Source organism: Sesamum indicum, linkage group LG13 (genome assembly GCF_026168435.1).
Source record: "Sesamum indicum cultivar Baizhima isolate 11 linkage group LG13, ASM2616843v1, whole genome shotgun sequence".
Taxonomy (NCBI): domain Eukaryota; kingdom Viridiplantae; phylum Streptophyta; class Magnoliopsida; order Lamiales; family Pedaliaceae; genus Sesamum; species Sesamum indicum.
The window spans coordinates 16,979,454-16,999,217 of record NC_142669.1 but is presented as its reverse complement, the minus strand read 5'-3'; the positions used below and the strand labels follow the sequence as shown (position 1 = coordinate 16,999,217).

The 19,764-nt window shown below is 37.4% G+C and overlaps 5 protein-coding genes and 1 non-coding gene across 8 annotated transcripts; 2 read left to right on the top strand and 4 right to left on the bottom strand.

Moving 5' to 3' along the window:
* Positions 1–948: 948 nt before the first annotated feature.
* On the bottom strand, positions 949–5,218 carry COP13 (Proteasome component (PCI) domain protein). Of its 2 annotated transcripts, XM_011099009.3 has the most exons (11): positions 4,938–5,218; positions 4,423–4,538; positions 4,088–4,334; positions 3,386–3,443; positions 3,165–3,254; positions 2,941–3,006; positions 2,255–2,344; positions 1,984–2,142; positions 1,777–1,898; positions 1,353–1,425; positions 949–1,212 (listed from the first exon to the last, which is right to left on the bottom strand). In XM_011099009.3, exons 1-11 carry the CDS (start codon positions 5,132–5,134, stop codon positions 1,144–1,146), a joined length of 1,287 nt encoding a protein of 428 aa, XP_011097311.1. In that variant the 5' UTR covers positions 5,135–5,218; the 3' UTR covers positions 949–1,143. The 2 variants fall into 2 exon arrangements, with proteins under 2 accessions (XP_011097311.1, XP_088733125.1); XM_088876999.1 differs by lacking the exon at positions 4,938–5,218 and having other exon boundaries at positions 4,088–4,315.
* Positions 5,219–5,833: 615 nt separating this feature from the next.
* Positions 5,834–8,092, bottom strand: LOC105176267 (Ribosomal protein L13 family protein). The gene is made up of 5 exons (XM_011099008.3): positions 7,892–8,092; positions 7,293–7,364; positions 7,045–7,211; positions 6,746–6,857; positions 5,834–6,343 (listed from the first exon to the last, which is right to left on the bottom strand). Exons 1-5 carry the CDS (start codon positions 7,928–7,930, stop codon positions 6,119–6,121), a joined length of 615 nt encoding a protein of 204 aa, XP_011097310.1. The 5' UTR covers positions 7,931–8,092; the 3' UTR covers positions 5,834–6,118.
* A 620-nt stretch (positions 8,093–8,712) lies between these two features.
* MDA1 (Mitochondrial transcription termination factor family protein) lies at positions 8,713–11,833 on the bottom strand. Of its 2 annotated transcripts, none has more exons than XM_011099006.3 (4): positions 11,622–11,833; positions 10,510–10,559; positions 10,162–10,377; positions 8,713–10,062 (listed from the first exon to the last, which is right to left on the bottom strand). In XM_011099006.3, the coding sequence occupies exons 1-4, from the start codon at positions 11,690–11,692 to the stop codon at positions 8,945–8,947; spliced, it is 1,455 nt and encodes a 484-aa protein (XP_011097308.1). In that variant the 5' UTR covers positions 11,693–11,833; the 3' UTR covers positions 8,713–8,944. The 2 variants fall into 2 exon arrangements, with proteins under 2 accessions (XP_011097308.1, XP_011097309.1); XM_011099007.3 differs by having other exon boundaries at positions 10,162–10,362.
* A 123-nt stretch (positions 11,834–11,956) lies between these two features.
* Positions 11,957–15,128, top strand: LOC105176264 (Ribosome recycling factor). Its single transcript, XM_011099005.3, has 8 exons — positions 11,957–12,285; positions 12,756–12,926; positions 13,013–13,128; positions 13,390–13,481; positions 13,757–13,778; positions 13,888–13,956; positions 14,243–14,341; positions 14,420–15,128. The coding sequence occupies exons 1-8, from the start codon at positions 12,069–12,071 to the stop codon at positions 14,498–14,500; spliced, it is 867 nt and encodes a 288-aa protein (XP_011097307.1). The 5' UTR covers positions 11,957–12,068; the 3' UTR covers positions 14,501–15,128.
* A 286-nt stretch (positions 15,129–15,414) lies between these two features.
* Positions 15,415–15,487, bottom strand: TRNAK-CUU (transfer RNA lysine (anticodon CUU)). Its single transcript has one exon. It is a non-coding gene; the product is annotated as a tRNA-Lys (tRNA).
* Positions 15,488–15,619: 132 nt separating this feature from the next.
* Positions 15,620–18,314, top strand: LOC105176263 (large ribosomal subunit protein uL4z-like). Its single transcript, XM_011099004.3, has 2 exons — positions 15,620–16,848; positions 17,959–18,314. Exons 1-2 carry the CDS (start codon positions 15,733–15,735, stop codon positions 18,070–18,072), a joined length of 1,230 nt encoding a protein of 409 aa, XP_011097306.1. The 5' UTR covers positions 15,620–15,732; the 3' UTR covers positions 18,073–18,314.
* The last annotated feature ends 1,450 nt before the right edge of the window (positions 18,315–19,764 follow it).

The window sequence follows — 19,764 nt, the reverse complement described above, 5'->3', positions numbered from 1 at the left end:
TCACACGTCCATCTTTGGATTAAATCATTGTAAACAACATAGATTGCGGCCTTTTTATATAGATTCACCAGCTCAGTAAAGGAAAAAGTATTAGTTAAATATATACCATTTTAAAATCTCTTTAACGTTTGTTCCTATTATAAAAAGATATTCATATCTTTTTTAAGTAATAAATAAGAATTAATATTAAATAAATAAAGGTTTACTAGACGAGAAAGGTATTTAATAGCTAATTCTATTAACGAACCTAATTATAGGAATGCATGAGACGATAGAATTATGTTTTATGCCAAGGGTTTATTGAGTTTAGATTATAATTAATAGTATAAAGTCAATCAACATTTCAGAAAATATAAAGACAAAAGCAATATTGACAGTATAACATTATTTTAAATAATTACATATTAACATTCTATAATGTTAAATTTACAATTTTAAACGTCGGCGGATTAGTGGATCAAATTCATGATAATGACTAGTTGACTACAAAGTAAATAGTAAAACATGAGCTAATTATATTGAAAAATCATAAATAAAAAATCTGTAATTAATTACTTAGTGAATTTGTAATATTCAATTTCCCTTTATGTACATATTTAATTTTACGTCAATGTCAATACCATTGGAGTATAAATGTATAACAATAACAGATGTAATGCGACATAGTATTGAATTTGAAAAAAAAATACGTATTAGATATCTTCACATGAACAAAGTTCAAAAATTGCAGTAACTAAAAATATGAAATCGAGGGTGTTTCAGCACTAAGACAAGATTTCTCATGTTATCGTGTGCTATGTGAAACTAAAGGATTATGGAAGAGATTCACTAGGAGCCAGGATGCACTGAGGCTTGAGGGTGATACAGAACGCGAGTACATATAGTCCTTACACATCCTTTTTTCTGAAGCAATGCCTAATCAAGCGGATTTCGCATTTGTGCCTCCGATTGTGATGTTAATAAAAGTATAACTAACAATTTCAGCTTTACAAAGAGTTACTCCCTCACTCGTATACCATTAGGCGAGTATAGAAGTTTTGTGTGTGCATCATTCACCACAAGAGAAAGTGAAACAAGTCTTTTTCGCTAAACAAAACTCACTAATCCACATCAAATGCCATTACAAGACTGGCATAACTCGTCTCATATATTGAATTTTGACGGAACAGTATCAAAATCATCAAAATCAAATCTCTGGCGCTCCCTTCCGACCTAGATAGACAGAAAGACCAAAATAAACAAAAGCAATATCATGTTCACAAAATACAAGTGAGGGAAAAGAAAATAAAGGGGGTAATAGCTTCTACGCCATAGGCATAATTAACAACAGAAGAGTTGTGGAATTCATGTACCTTTCCTAGGTAAGAAGGATCACATGACATCACTTCATTCATGGTTGTTAGCTTCTTAGAGAGCATCATAATCCTGAAACAGAGTTTACCAGCCAATATTAGTGGTGCTTTTATCTCATTACACCAATGCCTTCATAGAGTAATCTAAGCAGATGTAACTGGTAATCTAATTATCTTCCTAAATGTACTGGTAGAACTAGGATCCAAAAGCAACTAGTATAATAACAGTTAGAAGGGGACACCTTAAGCTATTACTGTCATAACAATAACTGGAAAAGGATTGTCCTAATCAAGCCAGCCCATTCAGCAGGATCATAAACATCCATATAACTTATCTGGAGACAGAAAATCTTAATACTAGCATACACACCCCTGTTTGAGGAGTCAATTTAAGAGTCAGAAAATCTTAAACTAGCATACACACCTCTGGATTGAGGAGTCAATGCGTTCAATCATCTCACAGGTTTTGTATTGCTCAGGATCCTCAAGGAATCTAACCATTCCATCCTTCTGGTTGATTGTAGCATAAATTTCACCCTCTTGAATCTATATCAGAAAAAACATAACACATCCCATAAGACCATGAGTTAGTGTGTTTCCAAACAAAGCCAGCACGCCATGCTTAACCTACCATCTGAAGTACATGCATCTCAGCCTCTTTGGGGCTACTTAGTTGGACTGTATTAGCAATATCTTGAAGGGAGAGAGTCAGGTATGTCTGAGTCAACCTCTGGATATTGCGTTTATACATGGAAGACACTACTTGCTTCACCAACCCAAGATTCTTGTCCTGTAAGTGGAAGAATAATTCACAGACTTGACGGAAGTGCTAGAAATGAAGAACTTCAATGCACTGCTTCCATTATCAAAGCAACAAAGAGGGAAAAAAAAAATAAACTTACAGTTTCAAACTTGTCCTTGTTCGTCTGAACGCACATTTCAAGCTCTGATACTTTTCCATTACTATAACTAATAACCAATTCAATGTACGGCTGCTTAAAAGAGAAAAAATAAGGTCAAGTAACAATGTGATAAATAAAATAAGTTAGGTTGAGAAAAAGATAACTACGAAATACATATCCAAAGGAACTTCAAGGCGTTAAATGGACAGGAGGGGCAGCAGAAGAATTAGGGGTGCAACATGAGTGGAAGGTTCAAGTGAGCTCAACCCAACTCGAGCTTTTTTGACCTCCCTCTAAAGATAATCTCGACTTTTCCCTGATCCAAATGCATATTTCAGCAACCCACCAGGACAGCCTAACGCATATTACTGATTATCCTTGGCTGGATAACATTAAAATTCAAGATACTACTCAAATAACTGTCAGTCTTTTTTGTTAATCTCTCTTGGCTTAAATAGTCGGTCAATTTTGTTCATCAATCTACATTGGTTGAATAAAATGTTTCTCATCAGTTTGCAGACTAAGCTCAATAAAGTTCGTTGGGGGGGGGGGGGGATTCAAAATACACCCCGACATCTAGAAAACCATGCCTCCACGCATCAATATAAAAATAAGCGAAGGTGGCAAACACCAAACGGAATGGACTTCTACTTCCCTAGTAGAAAAATTAGCTCTCGGAAATATACCTGGGAAAAGTTCTTTAGATTCCTTTGAGCAGCTGAAGAAGTATACTTCGGCAAACTGGTAGAAAACTGCCATAAAGAAAAACAGGTATTGCATTAACTTTGTGTGACCAGCAGTGACAGGCTGACAGAAAGTATACCAAACAAAAGAGTTATCAAGTGCAGACATTCAACAAAACATTTTTAACGGGAAAAGCATGAATTTTCAACAGTATTGCCAAAAGTACCTGTCCAAGATGAATTAGAGAAACCAGAATGTACTTTTTGTATGCTTCAACTGCTATAGCACTAATTATAGGCATAGGTGCAGTTACAACCTAGAAACCATATCAACAAGAAAGATTAAAAAAGAAAAAAGAATGTTAGACAAGTTACAACATCAGGACATCACAAAAACTAAGAACGTACTATAAGTCACTAGGTTATAATCAGAAAAAGTTCTACATACATTATGGAGGAGCTCCAAAGCTTTGCGAAACTGCTTTTGTCCTATGCAGATCATACCCCTAAAATTATGTAAAATATCAAATTATGATTAGTAAATTTCCTTGTTAAATGATCAACAAACTTCACAGCACATCAATGCTTTTCACCAGCCATTCAACCAACGAGATATCGTAGAGCATGATGATGTAAGATACGAATATTTCATGATGACATGTAATAACATGGCTGTGATGATTTCCAAACGAGCAGATCCCATTCAAGCAGTGATTATTTGCCCATCAAACTAAAAATGATTAGGAAAAATTGAACCCAAATTAAACAACTAGCTCCTACACACTTGACCTTGTCCAGAAGCATGAGAACAAACCTTTTAAGTCCATATCAGTTACAAGTAATAAGAAAAATCTGAATAATATACAATCCGCCTTCAAACCCAATTCCAGAAGCCAGAAGCAGAGTTAGTGTCACAAAACAGGATCTATTGGTGGAGATGGTAACCAGCAATAACAGCACGAATTTGCAACCATAAAATAGTTCTCTGGTTAGGTTTGAGAAAAAGAAAGGAAAGAAGAAGAAAACTATGTATATGGGAAGGGGCTTCTGCATAACCATAGTTATTACATGTAATGAAAAATATGACATGGTTTATATGAAGTCAGCTACAAAGCAGAGGAAATATTCTGAAAAGGCTGAGACAACTTACCCATAATAACAATACAGAAAAAGATCACGAGGCTGATCAACCTCAAATATGTCATCCTCCAAAATGGAAAGACCTGTTTTATAGCACTTTGACAGTAAACAGAGAAGAAGAAAGTCGGGATGTAAAGTTGTTAGCTGTTCAGTGGATGTCTGAAGTTTGCGCAGAGCAGCCAGCATTGGAGCCACACCACGCATGGGGTCCTCAAGCAACATAACTTGGTCCTTGAACCTTTTACAAAGAGATATAACTGCAAGTCAAGTGGCCACCAAAATACTGAAATCAGTAAGACGGCGGCTAGAAAATCAAACTGAGCTTTTAACAAAGACAATGAGTACATTTATCAGATGCCAAACGGATTTGCTCTGCTGCACACACATTCATAAACCTGGCTACCAAAAGCACGAACTCATTGGCTTGCTCTTTTGCGATCGGACAAGACGTGCAGGCCTCCCTGATAAGGACAATGCATCAAAATCAAAAACACTTTGACAAAATATTCCAACAAATAAGATAAAGTAGCTCCAGCACTTGAAACATACATGCTTGCATTTCACCTGCTACCAGCTTCATTTAAATATAAACACTCTCGCATTTATTAAATGTTTAACCAAATAACGTGCACTCGAAATAGTTGAGCGTACTGAGCAAATCAGCTTTTCTATATAAAGAAGATCAGACTATATAGAAAATGAAAAATACGAGGAATTTGGAATTTCATTGCCAAAAAGAAAAACCTAGGTTTTACAACGAAGAGTAGGGTACATGCTAAATTCATGAAATCTTAACAAATTCAAAGCGCAAGAACAAAGAGTACACATGGGTGGCAGTGTTAGCGCATAAGAATACTTACAAAATATAGAGATAGCCAAGGGAATGGAGCGACGGATCAAGTTCGTTGAGCAGAGGAGCGAGGCGAGTGGACTCGAGGTGGAGCGAATCGTCGGACTGCTTCAAGTAGTTGCGAAGCTGAGTAAGGTCGGCGAGGTTTCCCGATAGCCCCTGGATTTGAGCCACCAGCGACTCCGCTGAGCTCATATTCAGATTCATAGATGCAAGCGAGTGAACGTTTGTTGGATTTCTGAAACTGACTAAATATGAAAGTTGAGGAGAGAGAGAGAGAGAGAGGAAAAAGGATTTGAGGACTGGGCGTTGTTTGATGGTTGAAAATCAGTCTGAAGTTGGGCCTGTCTTCTGATTATTATTATACTTGGCCCAATTGAGTGGATTAATACATAGAAAGCCCAATATCTTCATTTAATTTATTCTTTTTAGTCAGGGATAACTTTTAGGGTTCGATGAGCCGAATAAAGATCAACTCCAAACAGGGATCCGTTCCCCAATTTTAAATACTTGTGAATTAATTCATGAGCTCTAAATATTTTGCATTTCTACTTGTGAAATGTTTGCTCCTTTCAGTAGTTGTCTTGATGTTTTTTGCTGTATATTTTGCCCAAAGCACCTACCAAGTTATCTGTAGTGTTTTCATGAAGTACTGCAAAATTGATATGTCGCGCAACATCGGCTGGTTCTTCCTCTAAATAGTCTGTGCCAAAGTGTAGTAGATTGGATGATGGAATGCAAATTTTTTATGCTAGATTTGCATAAAGAACACCAGTTATTGTAGTCGACTTCACATTACCACTCCCCGTTCATTCAGACTGCTAATATACATATGAATGGCAATTCAGTTATACAGTAGCATGCCACGCGTAGGAATCTGTCACGGATCATATTCTTAGGCAAGACTGAAGAACAGCAGCCAAATCACTTTCAACTGAATCCAAAGGGTAAACCAGTAAAGGATTCTTATCCTGACCAAATCCTCCAATTACAAAATCACGGTGAAAAAGAGGGAACCAATTATGAAAGTAAAATACCATTTCCACACTGTCATTGGAAGTCATCTCTAATTGAATTCCTAAGCCAGAGCATAATACTTAGTCCAGAGTCCTGGAGTTCATTAAATACTGAAGCAACAGTGTATATGCTGATAGCCAGACAAAACTCAGACCACCTGGAAGCAAATTACCTTCATGCACTAAGTTCTGCTTCGGCCTCGTCTCTCTTTTTGCCTTTTCTTGTATTTGTGGTACCCTGTTCTTGTTGTTCCGCTTTCTTCTGAGCTCGAATCATAGCTCGTCTTGCACGGGGCCGCATTTCACGCACTTGTCTTGCAGGCATTACATAAGGTTCAAGAGGCCGATCACCAAAAGGGTGCTCGCTGTCAGCAAATATCCTCAATTTTCTGTCTCGATCCTGAATACAAAGGACTAGTGTTAAGCTAGATAAACAAACAGGGAAAATTAACAGCTCGGTATTGAGCGTAACATGGCAATTAAGAAACACAAGATCGTGGTAGCAATGTAAAGCCAACTGCAGTGACTCACATTACACTTTCTTAAACATACCAGAGATCTTAATATTCAACTCCTGATACATGCCACATCAATTTGCACCCAACTTAGAGTTCTAAAACAGTTATTTTTTATGAAGAATTCAATTCATAACAATAATTTATCTCTTCAGTTGAAACATGGTGTTGAGACTTGCAGTATAGTTTGGAGAAGATAAAAGTTTTTAAGAGTTTGTTGATGAAAAATTGTGGTATGGATTTTATTGTTAGAGGAGACTAAAAGTTACCAAACAGCACCAACTTACATCACGTAATTTGTTTCTAGGAAGCATACGTAGCACAGCTTTGCGAATAACTTCTGTGGGATCCTTGGCCATCTGATCTTTCAAACTCCTTTCCTTGAGGTGGCCAATGTACCTTCGCAGTCAAAGGTCACCAAATATCAGCAAACAATATTATTTCATGCCAGAAACACAAACTCTTCAGGAGCACAATGGCAACCTCACAACTCGTCAAGCACTAAGAAACAGAAATCCACAACATGAATAAACACCACCAGCACAATCACGGTGCACTCAAATCAACAGATAAAAATGGTACTTGCCCTGTGTGCCAACGATAAAACTTATCAGTCATTTTCCTCCCAGTGACACATACATCTTTTGCATTAATAACAATGCACATATCCCCTTCATCCCGATTGGGCGTATAAGTAGGCTTGTCCTTGCCCTGAACCACAGTTGATATCTGTGATGCTAGTCTTCCCAACACCTACATCAAGAAAACAGAATTCAGTAATGTGCAGCTCCTAACCAGGTACATACAACAGAGACCCAAGAGGCGTATCCAAACCTGTCCTTTTGCATCAAAAACCCTCCATCTCAAACCTTCCAAATTGATACGTCGCAACCCAGCAAGTGCTTTCTGCGAGATTATCATCATATTCTGGTTAGCAAAGATTGAATGCACGGCATACAGATCAACAAAGAAAAGCCTTCCGAATAAAACAATCATACTATAAAACTTGTTTACTTCAGTCACGAGCTGAAATGAACATAAAACCATTACATCTTCCACCTAAGCCAAATTAACAAAATAAGAGAAACTGCAAAACCGTAGAAGGCTACCTAACGTTCGCACGTCAGTATCATGCCCTAAAAAGAAAAAGACTATACAAAACTACCAAACAAGCCCTTGCTCGAGAAATATGACATCTGAATAAAAGACGATATGACATTCAGGAAAACCAGGTACTGGAACCCGCTGATAGAAGAGAATATCACCAAATTAAACTCGATATGTATGTAGTCAAGCTCATAAATCCATAATTAGATTCCCTCACAACTCGAAAGACTGAATAAATTTCACAAACACCTTTCATGCATTACAACATAATTCAAATCAAATAACCCCACAAACCAAATCCAATAATAAAGAGAAAGAGCGCGTACCTTGAGATTGCCATTGAACGACTGAGCCGCAGTCGACATATTCCTCCTAGGAATCGTTAGTTTTCTTCTCCGATGAGGAAACTGCAGAGCAGAAGACAGTAGCTGCAGAATTTCGAGTTCTAAAAACTTTGGGCTTGTTAAACCCTTGAGCCAGAGAAAATGTTTGGACCCATTTGTTTCATTGGGCCTTTTTTGCGGTAGAAATAGTTCCGAAAGAACAACAAAAGTTTTATATAACTCTTTCACATGGTATTTCCGAGAGAACAATAAAAGTTTTGACTAAAAAAGATTCCATAATTGGTCGTCAGGATATGTACATAAAGAATGTGGTATTCAAAGTTGGAAGAAGTAATAGGTTAAACAATAGAGAAAATTATGAGTATTTAAAAATAAAAATAAAAAGAAGTCGATGTTTAAGAAGTATCTAAAAAAACAACTTAATATCTATAATTTATTAAAATTTTGCAAAAGTTAATAGAGAGTTCTTGATAATTAAGGTTTCCACCACCCAATTATTTTAGCAATTTATAAAATCAAACTTCACCAAATTGTAGGACGAAGTGACCATCTTCTTGAATACTGCGTACTTGGAGGCTTCAAAGTTCAAATGTTACTATTATAAGTTTGTGTTGGTTTGAAAACTCGGAACAAAGAGTCTTTCTTTTTTGTGATTTTGGGGTGTTTGCTACTCCAAATGAGTGGAATAGGCCTCAATTATCCAAGATATGAGCCTACAAGTTACACTACAGTTAGAACCTACCGGGAACCGAACTTCAGCATAACTTGGTTAATTGTTCTAGTCTATAATCTGTGTACAATAATGAGTCAATAATAATTCATTACCTCCATCAGAATTCAACTTCATGTGCAATAAATTACATAACTTGAGCATAGATATCTAACTTCAACACGGTGCAGCAAAAGAAGCTCTTGAAGAATTCTTGGATACTACATAGATATCCCACTCTTTCTAGCATTGTCTTATGGACAGGAGTTACATCTAACATGAAGCTTTTATCTAATCAAATTAGCTAAATTACACTCAGGAGCTAGTCATGAAGCTTTTTTCTCCATCTTTTTCTTCAAAAGTTTATGGAAGTCCTGTTCCGAAAGAGACAACATCTGGTTTAGTAGTACCTGCACTCCACATTTCTTCATAGTCTCATACCTAGGTTTGATCCTATCTTCTAAACTGTAACCAAAATATTGTGGAAATTTAATCAACTCGGATTTAGGGTAGACCATCGTCAGAAAGAACTCCCATTTCGGCATCAAGTTTTCAGGCAAGCTGAAAGTATACAAAGTCCCATACCTTGAGATCATAGTTGCAACATCCCCTAAACTGTAGCCTCTTTCCAAGAAAAATTCAGTCACGGGCTTCAAGTTACCCTCGATGCTGAGACCAAAAGTTTGAGGAGATCGATGGAGAAGAAGTGCAACATCAACATCTAAAGACCGAAAGTAATCAGCGGTGGGTCGTAGCTTATCCTCCACGCTATAACTTATAATATTCGGGCAGCGAGTTAAAACCTTACTCACATTGTCAGCTGAGAGACCCATCTCATATAGAAAATCTACAGTTGCTTTAAGCTTTTGTCTGCTGTAAGTGAGAAGTGGGGGAAAGCGGTATATGACTTTCGCCCATTGCTTCTTATCGACACCTAATTCCTCAAGAAATGCCATGGTTGGGATCAGATTTTCAGTCAGACTGATTCCACAAAGCTGAGGCCTTTTTGTCAGGATTGTGGGAATGTCCGCTTTTGGCACACCTAGATCAAGGAGAAATTCAACAACTGGTTTGATCTTACCCTCCAAACTATAGTAGGCAAAAGCTGGAAACTTGCGTATTACTTCCCTAATTGCTTCAAGTTCCATGCCGAGCTCTATAAGGTAGACAATATGTGAAGGAAGTTTCCCTGTTGGGCTAACATCACTAACTCGAGCCAATGCCTTTAGCTTCCTGGAGTCTACCGTAGGAGTAGAAGGAGAAACTGATGCAACAGAATTTTCTGCCAAAGGTTGTTTCTGAACATTTTCTTCTGATTTTTCCTTGACAGGTGGGTCTGGGAAGTTTTCAACAACATCTACCAAAATTGGTCCATATTCCTCAAGGAGTGTCTCAAGGTATGGAATAAGAGCATCTCTAATCTCAAGAGTTGTGAGTTCCCGACCTGCAATGACAAATAACACATAATATTACAAAAAGAATTCAAAGAATGATAACATGTTTTCAAATACATTTTATGGAACTAGAGAACGAGAAATCAAACCTACTAAGTATCGAGACTTATGAACAGAGTGAAGCCTTGACACTAGATGGTCAACAAAAGGATCTGATTTGTTGATAGTTCTTGCTGCGACTGCATTGCTTAAACCTTGTTTCTTCAAGAACAAGGTCAACACAGCCTTGGCTTCTTCCTTTTCTGCTGCTAACAAGGTTGGAGGAACTAGCCTTAAGCTAAACGATCCATCTATCGCAGATTCAGCTTTCAATCAAAAGGAATCCAACCATGTTATTTTGTGAAAAAGGTACACCTGGATGCATTTTTTAGGATTTTTCCATACCAAAAGGCCCCCTTTAGCAGTCACATCGAGAATGCTAGAATTTAGTATCTTACCGTGCTTAGCTCGTGAAAAGAAAACTTTCTGAGGAACAGTTAGCTCTGTCCTGCAAATGATAGAAATGGACAAGATGGATGTCATCAAAATGTTAAAACCGTAAGATAGATAAAGTGTGCAATAGCTAAAATAAATTAGTATATTTGAAAAAGTCATTTATGCAGCTCTGAACTAGAAAGCCAACATGAACCTATTTGAAGCCAAATTCTTCTCAAGTTCATAGTGAGAAAGAGATCGCTCCTAGAAATGGATTTTTCCTTTGTATTGGGTGTGATCTATTTCCTATTTACCCTGTGCCTTCCATCTTAGTGTCTTTTGCTTCAGGCTAGTTGATTATACTATAGTTATGTAGGACTTCACCAATACTTGTATGCCCTCAACCTGAGGATGACCAATATTCTTACCAACAAGAACCTCACAGCAAGAGCAAATGCCGTTCTGGTTGTTTATAGCTGAATTTGCATTCCCAGTTGCTAATTATAAAAAATGGTATCAATAGCCTAACTACTGTGCAAAAAGTGTTCAAAATGTCCTTTTGGAAGTCAACGTTTGTATTTTTCAAGTTGAATAACCACTTTGAACGGAGTTATTTTACTGCTGTAATTCTGCATCTAGAAGCAAAACAAGGTCCACATAAAAGTGATGAACTCCAGGTCTATGTCACAAAAACTATATAATTCCCAAAATTGCACTTAACGATCGAGATCGTATCATTTCAGCATTTTGGCATCCAAGATTTTGATTCAAGATATCACCCACCGCCAAAAAGTACTCCCATCAAACTCAGAACCGAATACCACACATTTGGAACTTTAAATATATAAAATCGGATGTAAAAATACAATAAGAGGGTAAATTCAACAAACAAAGATCCATAGCATCACTATGCAACTAGTTCTTTCATTTGCTCCCTAACCCTTAGTTAAAGCTAGAAATATTGCTGGAAAAACCCAACTCCAGAAAATCAAAAGCAACAACTATCATCCCAATCAAAGCTGACACAACCCACAATGGGCAAGCAAAAGGCACTCCTTTTTCTTCTTATTTTCCAGAAAAGATAAACACCCAGAAAGAACAAGCCCACAAATGTAACACAGAAGAAAGATTGTACCTTGATTGGAGAAATGTTGTTCTTGAGATAAAAGGAGTTCCTGAGGACCTAAAAGGTACGGAAGCCTTCATGTCCTATTAATCTTCTTGGTAAAGGTTAAAGATTTTGAGCAAAGTGTGGAAATGTGTGTGGCAGTGAGAAAAATCTAAGGAATAGCTGAAGCTGTTTGAGTTTGAGGACTGAGGTAGAGTGTAGACCATAGAAAAGATATGGGATTATGGGCCATACCATAAATATCATTGACGGAGCCCATGACACTAAAAGCGCATCTCAGGTTGCCGCCTGTCAACACGCTTTATAGTGTATTGAGAGTGTAAAGACGCTCCCTTTTTTCCCTATTTTAGTTAAACCCTTTAAACCCTAGTGAAATAATTATGCATACAGTTTAATAGGTTGAGGAAGAAAACAAGAATAAAGAAAAACAGGAGCTTGGATTGGGATTCAGCAATGGCGATCTCCCTCAGACGAGCCCTAATTTCTTCTAAACACCTCTTTTACGCACTTCGAACCGCTTCTATTTGCTCCCACCACACTCTCTCTTACTTAAATCCCGCCTATTTTGACAATTCCCGTCAATCTGCTGTTGTTGATAGGTTTTTAAGTTCTCCAGAAGTATATTTCCATCAATTCAGAGGATTCTCCAAAGGAAGGAAACAACAAATCAGTACTCTTTCTTTTACTCTCCTTTCCTCTGTTCCTGAATTGCATTTTTTTTGGCTGCTGATTAGTAATGATGCTTTCTAGTCTTATGAATTTGATAGTCTTGGTTTCAATCCAGTTCTAATAAAATGATAATCATTGATTTCATACCATTACTTTGGCTGAGAAATCTTAATTTCTGCGCTTTGTTAAGATATTCCCTTTAATATATGATTTGACTTTTGCATAGTGACATTCACCATGTTTTAACTATAAATCAGAGGGGTGAGGAATGAAAAAGATTTCCACTTGACAGCATATCCTTCATTTCGTGCTCAAGCTTACTTGAGTACTTTTTTGGAGCTTACATGATTATATGCATATAAATTACCTAGTTACATTGTTTTTCTAGGAGTTTTGGCTCATTAAAACACGATTGTAAGTATTATTATTTTTTTTAATTTTAGTTTTCTATTTATCATTTTTATATTCTAGAGGAGGAAGAGGACGATGAGGAGGAAGAAGAAGATGAAGCAGAGGAGGAAGATGAGGAAGGCGGTGACTTAGGGGCTAGCGTTAAGGCTACAGCACTTGCACAGATGGAGGCAGCAATTGATGCGCTTTCCCGTGAATTGGTCAAGTTGCGTACTGGAAGGGCGTCAGCAGGTGGATAACATTATGCGGTCATCATGTTTTCTTTGTAAAGTAACATACTTATTTGGTGTGATAATTTTTTTAAAATGTGTTTTCAGGGATGCTTGACCATATCATGGTTGAACATTATGGTGTTAAGACGCCCCTAAACAGGATGGCAGTTGTCTCAGTATTGGACCCAAAAACCTTGTCTGTTACTCCATACGATCCAAATGTAATATGTGCTACTTTGTCCAGATCAATTACCTTTACCTGACAATTTTTGCAATCTTTATGTGTTAGTGACTTGAGTTTGTAAAAGAGCAGGCATGCAGGTTACCTTATGATCTTCTAGTACTTGAAACTGAAATTAATCTCAAGTGTTTAATACATGTTTTTATCTCTGTTCTGCATTAAGCTATTGTAAGTATATGATTTTGTGAGGATTTTGTTTCAATATGTAAGTATGATCCCGATGAGTGATCAACTTTTGCAGGCCCTGAAGGAGTTGGAGAAAGCTATCATCTCATCACCGCTGGGCTTAAATCCAAAAGCCGACAACCAACGATTAATTACACCTATACCTCCGTAAGAATTTTGTCCTTATGATGTAACTGCTTTCTGGGATTGAGGGGATTTCGGCCTAGTGGTTGGAAATATAAATGAGACAGACCCAATATAATGTTTCTTGATTAATAGAATGGTTTTCATTGGTAGCATTGTAGCTTGTCTCTTTGAATGGAATCAGTTCGGTCTCAACCATCATTCTCCCATAAGAAGTTAAGAGGGTTTTACTTTATTTGCAAAATAAACATCTTGTGTTAATTTACTTATTGATATGTTTTTGTGCTTACATGGGGCAGATTGACCAAGGAGCACATGCAAGTAAGATTAGTTATTTTTAATCTCTCTAAATTACATTATTTTGCTTATCAACAAGCAGCAGTGCTTGTTTCTTAGTGAAATAACTTTGGAAAAAAATTCCCTGCACCAGGCTGTGTGTAAGGTAGTTGCAAAATCATCTGAAGATGTGAAGCAAAGCATAAGAAGAGCACGCCAGAAGGTATTCATACAACTTATCATGTAATTATCCTTGAAATTCATGACTTCACAAACAAACCAAAAAACCTTCATTTCCTTTCTGAGAGGTAGTTCATCGTAGACTTATTACACTAGAAAAGTTGAGCCATTCCTTGAGTTGCAAGAGTTCCCCAGTATTCTTTTTTATGAAATTCAACATGGTGAAATACACTTAAAGGGGCCTTTTTTTCCTCTGATGTAGTGACAATGGGATTGATTTTTTTTTAAGCGTCTTCTGAAGATGCTGACAATGGAAATTGCTTTTACAGGCATTGGACAGCATTAAAAAAGCAGCTCCCAAAAAGAAGGATAAAGATAAATCAGGTTCAAGTATACCAGAAGATGATGCAAAACGATTGGAGAAAGAAGTAAGTTGCATTCTTAACCATGATGAATCCTTTGTTTTGTTGATTCAACTTGGACTTATTTCTCCATATGCATGCCAGATTGATGATTTGACCAAAAAGTTCATCAAGACAGCTGAAGATATGTGCAAGGCCAAGGAAAAGGAAATTAGAGGAGGCTGAATGATACCTTATTTCTTGTATGACCATTGTTTTCTTTTCTTTTTCACTTTTAATGACTGAAGTTCAGTAGGTTAAAGATGTGTTGGGAGCTACTACACTGAGGTTCCTTGAGAGTAAATTTAGATTAGATCTAGCTGAAACAAAGAATGCAGTAGTATTTCACCACGTACAGGCCTTGTAGTCTGAAATTGCACGACATAATCACCAAACACTCCTGTGTTGAATTGAATTGCATAGAAGTGATAGTTGAGCCAAGAATTGTATTGCCCTATTACCTCCAAAAGAAAGAAAATGAAGTTGTGGCTCTTGGAATTATGTGGATTGTGAAGAAAAGGGAATGAGGGATGAGGCATCGCGGCAGATCTCTTAGCAGGCTATCAAAACGAGCAAGCCAGGTGTTTGAAACGGCTGTCCTAGACTTAATATCCTCTTTGGCCCTTGAGGAAAGCTAAAGTTGCTTTATTTTGATACGCACTTGTTTTGCTCTCAAATTTGGTACGGTGCATTTCTACTATCAGGAGCATATGTATGGTTGAGTCAAATTTGCACGAGTTGATGATTTTACTATGTCTTGCTTGTAGTTTGTATCCCAACTTAAAAGATAATATAATCTTCCATTTTTCCTCTATTTCTTCGAGAGCTGGTGACTGAAGCAATGCTATCTCTTTAGAAATAGGATCAGCAGCAACGTTTCAAGTAGCATACAATACTTGAGTGCTGAGTGTTTGCACATATATTAATCACATGCCCACATAATTAAGGCCCGAACAATCCATTTGGATGATCTTGAGTATGAGCTAAATTCGCTTCCACAAAACACCAATAGACCAAAATGTAGTAGGCTCTCAGCTGGCCCATTTGAATTGCAAATTGTTAAAGGTGGTTAAAATAGAAAAATACAACTAGTTGTTAATCGCCCACCGTGGGGCTCGAACCCACGACCACAAGGTTAAGAGCCTTGCGCTCTACCGACTGAGCTAGACGGGCTTCTTGTAAAGATTAGCATCTGTTTTTTTATTTCTTGTGAGGTGATGAAATCCATCCGGTGTCAATCACTAGGTAAGATCCTACTCAAATTCAATAGATATCTTTATATCTAAATTCAAACTCCTTAAGAAATATAGATTGGGTCTGGTTTGAATTTATACCCATCACCATCAATACCTCGAGTCTTTGTACTTAATATATAGACTCTCGTACCCTCCAGTACCACTAACCCCAAACTTAACGAAATGGCATCTGCCGCCTCCCGCCCTCTCGTCACCGTACAAGCCCTGGAAAATGACATGGCCACTGATGGAGGTGCTGCCGTCAATTCCTTGCCTCTTCCTGATGTCATGAAGGCGGCTATCCGCCCTGACATTGTCACTTTTGTGCACGGGCAAATCTCCAACAACGCCCGCCAGCCTTATGCCGTTTCTAAGAAAGCTGGCCACCAAACCTCCGCGGAGTCGTGGGGGACAGGCCGTGCCGTTTCTCGTATCCCCCGTGTGCCTGGAGGTGGTACCCACCGCGCAGGGCAGGGAGCCTTCGGAAACATGTGCCGTGGTGGACGAATGTTTGCGCCAACGAAGATCTGGCGCCGCTGGCATAGGGCAGTTAATGTTACTCAAAAGCGCCATGCTGTCGTCTCAGCGATCGCTGCTTCTGCCGTTCCTTCTCTGGTGCTTGCTCGCGGACATAAGATTGAGGAAGTTCCTGAGTTGCCTCTTGTTGTGTCTGATTCTGCCGAGGCTGTTGAGAAAACTAATGCTGCCCTGAAAATCCTCAAGCAAATCGGAGCATTCCCCGATGCTGAGAAGGCTAAGGACAGCCATGCTATCCGTCCTGGTAAGGGAAAAATGCGTAACCGTAGGTACATTTCTAGGAAAGGACCTCTCGTTGTGTACGGCACTGAGGGGGCTAAGCTGACTAAGGCTTTCAGGAACATCCCTGGAGTCGAAGTGGGCCATGTTTCTCGTCTTAATCTCCTCAAGCTCGCTCCAGGAGGTCATCTTGGAAGGTTTATTATCTGGACCAAGTCTGCTTTTGAGAAGCTTGATGAGATTTATGGGACTTTTGACAAGCCTTCTGAGAAGAAGAAGGGTTATGTGTTGCCAAGAACTAAGATGGTAAATGCTGATCTATCAAGAATTATCAACTCTGACGAGGTGCAGTCCGTGGTGAAGCCGATCAAGAAGGAGATCAGGAGAGCTCCATTGAAGAAGAACCCATTAAAGAATCTCAACGTGATGTTGAAGCTCAACCCATATGCTAAGGCAGCCAAGAGGATGGCTCTCTTGGCTGAGGCGCAGAGGGTGAAGGCTAAGCAGGAGAAGCTTGAGAAGAAGAGGAAGCAGATCACCAAGGTATCATTGTTTTTAAATTTACCCCGTCATGCGTTGCGGATTCTGCAGGTCTTGACTTGTGCTTATTTCTTCTGTCTCTTTTTGTTAACTGTGGATATTATTTGTTCTGTTAATCGAGTGTATTCTTTAGTATTAGTTTATATTGAATAAAATGAATGGTAATTATTCTATTAGTTCCATGTACTTGAGTGATGTGTATGGTTGTAGAATATCTTTCGAGAACTTGTGGTTATTTGTTTATGCCTACTAGTTTGATCATGTTTTCCTTGTCTTATATGATATGGTGCTTATATTATGTGGAACAGTGTTAACTAATATGCCAGCAACATTTTGTAGTCCCCTAGTTGCTCTTAGCCTAACACTGTAGATATGTAACTTGCGGGATCAGACATTTGACATTTGTGCCTTGTGCAATTAGGCTGTATCATGTCTGATTTGCTTACTATAGGGTTGAGTGCTGCTGCACTTCACATTTCAATATGTTGAGCTGATGAAATGAGAAGGAATTGTCTTCTGAATATTTACGTTTGGTGTACAATTAGTGTAGTCCTTGATGATGTTTGAATAGGTTTTACTTGAACCTGGAATAGTTGGTTGGACAAGCATCTATTGTGTCCATGTTCACCATTAGAAAGTAGCAATATTTGGTTTATATGGGTCGTTGGTTTGAGATTCTTCTAAGCTGTATCTTTCTTAGAGTTATTTATCCTTTACTGAGTCTTGTATGGGTCATATCTCCATGTTGACTTGTGATCCTTGCTGATATGACTTTGACCATAATGTCTTACTCAAGATTTTGTTGTATACCTTGATTGTGATATTTTCTTCACCATTTTAGTTGAAAAGCTTAGATGTGACTCACTATTTAATAAATCTTGATGTATCTAACAGAGGAGATCATAAAATTGTGAAACTGAACAAACTCTAAAGTGCTACAACACGTCAGTATTTTCATAATGTTTACTTGTGCAAGTAAATTCTTGTTTTCATAATGTGTACTTGTGCAAGTAAATAATTTCTTCTGTGCAGTAGCTTACGACAGAAACACCCATATTTGAGCACTAACTTATTGCTGCATTACTTTTTTTTCCCCATCACTCTCTCTTGCAGGAGGAGGCCTCCGCCATCAAATCTGCTAGCAAGACTTGGTACAAAACAATGATCTCAGATAGTGACTATACAGAATTTGAGAACTTCTCAAAGTGGTTGGGTGTGTCTCAGTAATTGGATCTTTAATTTTGATATCTGTTAGAACCTGCTATATTTTGAATTTGTTTTGTTTTGTTTACTGTTTTTGGCTCTAAGCCTTTCAAGACATGGATAGGATTATATGGGATGGGAATCACTGCAATAACTTGCTTTACTTTTTCCATCCCATGTTTTGGTGCCCAAGTTTCTGTTTAGTTTGAGAAATTTTGGTTTAGACAATATCTTAAGGATTCACAGTTTTATCATGTTCTCTACCAGTGCCGTGTCGTCCCTTCTTTATTTTTGTGATCCATTTATTTTGCTTTGTGGTTTGGATGAATTCTGTATGGTATCCTGTCCTCCAAATGCCTGTGTTTCTGTCTCGCATTTTTTCATTCTTTTACATGATATATAATTTTGTCAGAAAGTGGCAACACCCTGAAGCGTCATGTATTTCGTATTAGCTATGTTGGAGATACTGTGTTTTTGGAGTGGTAAGTGTTTGTATCTATAAATTTTAGATATTTTTATATTTATTTAGTATATTTTATAAATAAATATTAAAATATATTTAAATTAAATAATAGTTTAATTTAATTAATAATATAACATTTTATAAAAGTTAAAAAATCTGATATAATTTTAAGATTGTTATATTAATTTAGTATATTTTATAAATAAATATGAAAATATATTTTATAAACAAATTTCAGTTTACCAATGCACTTCCTTGATGTCACCTCATCAATGAATTTATTTTTACGTCCTATTGCGCTACGACAAATATTTTTATTTTTTAGCTCACTTCTGGTAAATTACTGATTCAAAAAAACAGGCAAAGAAATTGTTCAAAGCGGGGTAAAACAGGCAAAAGCGTAACCTCAGAATGTGATAACGTCATAAGTTATTCCAATTACCGATTCCGCATCAACAACAAAAACAAATAATAATAAAAATAAGCCAAAGACAAACATAAACGAATCATCGCAGCAAAACAAGCAAACAAACAAAAGCGATACTTACAAACAGAAACCTAAAATGTCATCAATAGCACCTGGAGCTAGGGTCCCGGGAGTAGCGGATGTACCGGACAGCGGCGGAGAACGGGTAAGGGAGCTGACGTGGGCCGACGATCAATTAAGCAGAGGCAGAGGAGCCGTGGAGATTGCGCGGGAGCTGATCACAGATCGAGCAGCAACCAAATTTCTAGCGTTCCGGAGCTTGTCGAGAGAAGTCAACTTCACAAATTCATTTCTATGATATCCCACCAAAATAATTCGGGGGAGAATCCAATCTTTTCTAGCAATCGAATGAGCAAGAGCTCAACGTCTTAGTGGCTTGTTCCCCAAGCCCAAGGGATACCTCCAACAATACATAAATTGGATTTTTATTGTAAAAACTTGTTTTCATTATGTACTCCATTTTATTAATATAATTAATTGTATTACATTATTTAAAATAAAAACCATCCAATATTTCTCTTTCTCTTTTATATGTCATATACAAACAATTTTGACCTAATTTGCCACGTACGCTTATTTCTATAAATATAATAGTTAATTATATTAACTTGTATAAATTATTATTTCTCACATTAATTTCTTACTTTTTTTAGTCCATTATTTATGTTAAATTCTTAATTATTTTTTTCATTATAAGTTACTTTTTTTTAAATCTTTACAATTTCTATCAAAATTTACATCTATTAGTTTTTATAATTTAAGTAAT

Coding starts and splice junctions, on each gene's coding strand:
- MDA1 (XM_011099006.3), bottom strand. CDS start 11,692: ATGAAGGCTTCCGTACCTTTTAGGTCCTCAGGAACTCCTTTTATCTCA. Junction 10,378..10,509: donor CTTTTCACGAGCTAAGCACG/GTAAGATACTAA, acceptor TTTGATTGAAAG/CTGAATCTGCGATAGATGGA. Junction 10,063..10,161: donor TAAGTCTCGATACTTAGTAG/GTTTGATTTCTC, acceptor TTGTCATTGCAG/GTCGGGAACTCACAACTCTT.
- LOC105176267 (XM_011099008.3), bottom strand. CDS start 7,930: ATGTCGACTGCGGCTCAGTCGTTCAATGGCAATCTCAAG. Junction 7,365..7,891: donor CGTTCAATGGCAATCTCAAG/GTACGCGCTCTT, acceptor ATAATCTCGCAG/AAAGCACTTGCTGGGTTGCG. Junction 6,344..6,745: donor CTAGAAACAAATTACGTGAT/GTAAGTTGGTGC, acceptor CTTTGTATTCAG/GATCGAGACAGAAAATTGAG.
- LOC105176264 (XM_011099005.3), top strand. CDS start 12,069: ATGGCGATCTCCCTCAGACGAGCCCTAATTTCTTCTAAACACCTCTTT. Junction 13,129..13,389: donor TTACTCCATACGATCCAAAT/GTAATATGTGCT, acceptor CAACTTTTGCAG/GCCCTGAAGGAGTTGGAGAA. Junction 13,779..13,887: donor TGACCAAGGAGCACATGCAA/GTAAGATTAGTT, acceptor TCCCTGCACCAG/GCTGTGTGTAAGGTAGTTGC.
- LOC105176263 (XM_011099004.3), top strand. CDS start 15,733: ATGGCATCTGCCGCCTCCCGCCCTCTCGTCACCGTACAAGCCCTGGAA. Junction 16,849..17,958: donor AGAGGAAGCAGATCACCAAG/GTATCATTGTTT, acceptor TCTCTCTTGCAG/GAGGAGGCCTCCGCCATCAA.
- COP13 (XM_011099009.3), bottom strand. CDS start 5,134: ATGAATCTGAATATGAGCTCAGCGGAGTCGCTGGTGGCTCAAATCCAG. Junction 2,143..2,254: donor ACAAGGACAAGTTTGAAACT/GTAAGTTTATTT, acceptor TTCCACTTACAG/GACAAGAATCTTGGGTTGGT. Junction 1,426..1,776: donor ATTGACTCCTCAATCCAGAG/GTGTGTATGCTA, acceptor ACTCTGTTTCAG/GATTATGATGCTCTCTAAGA.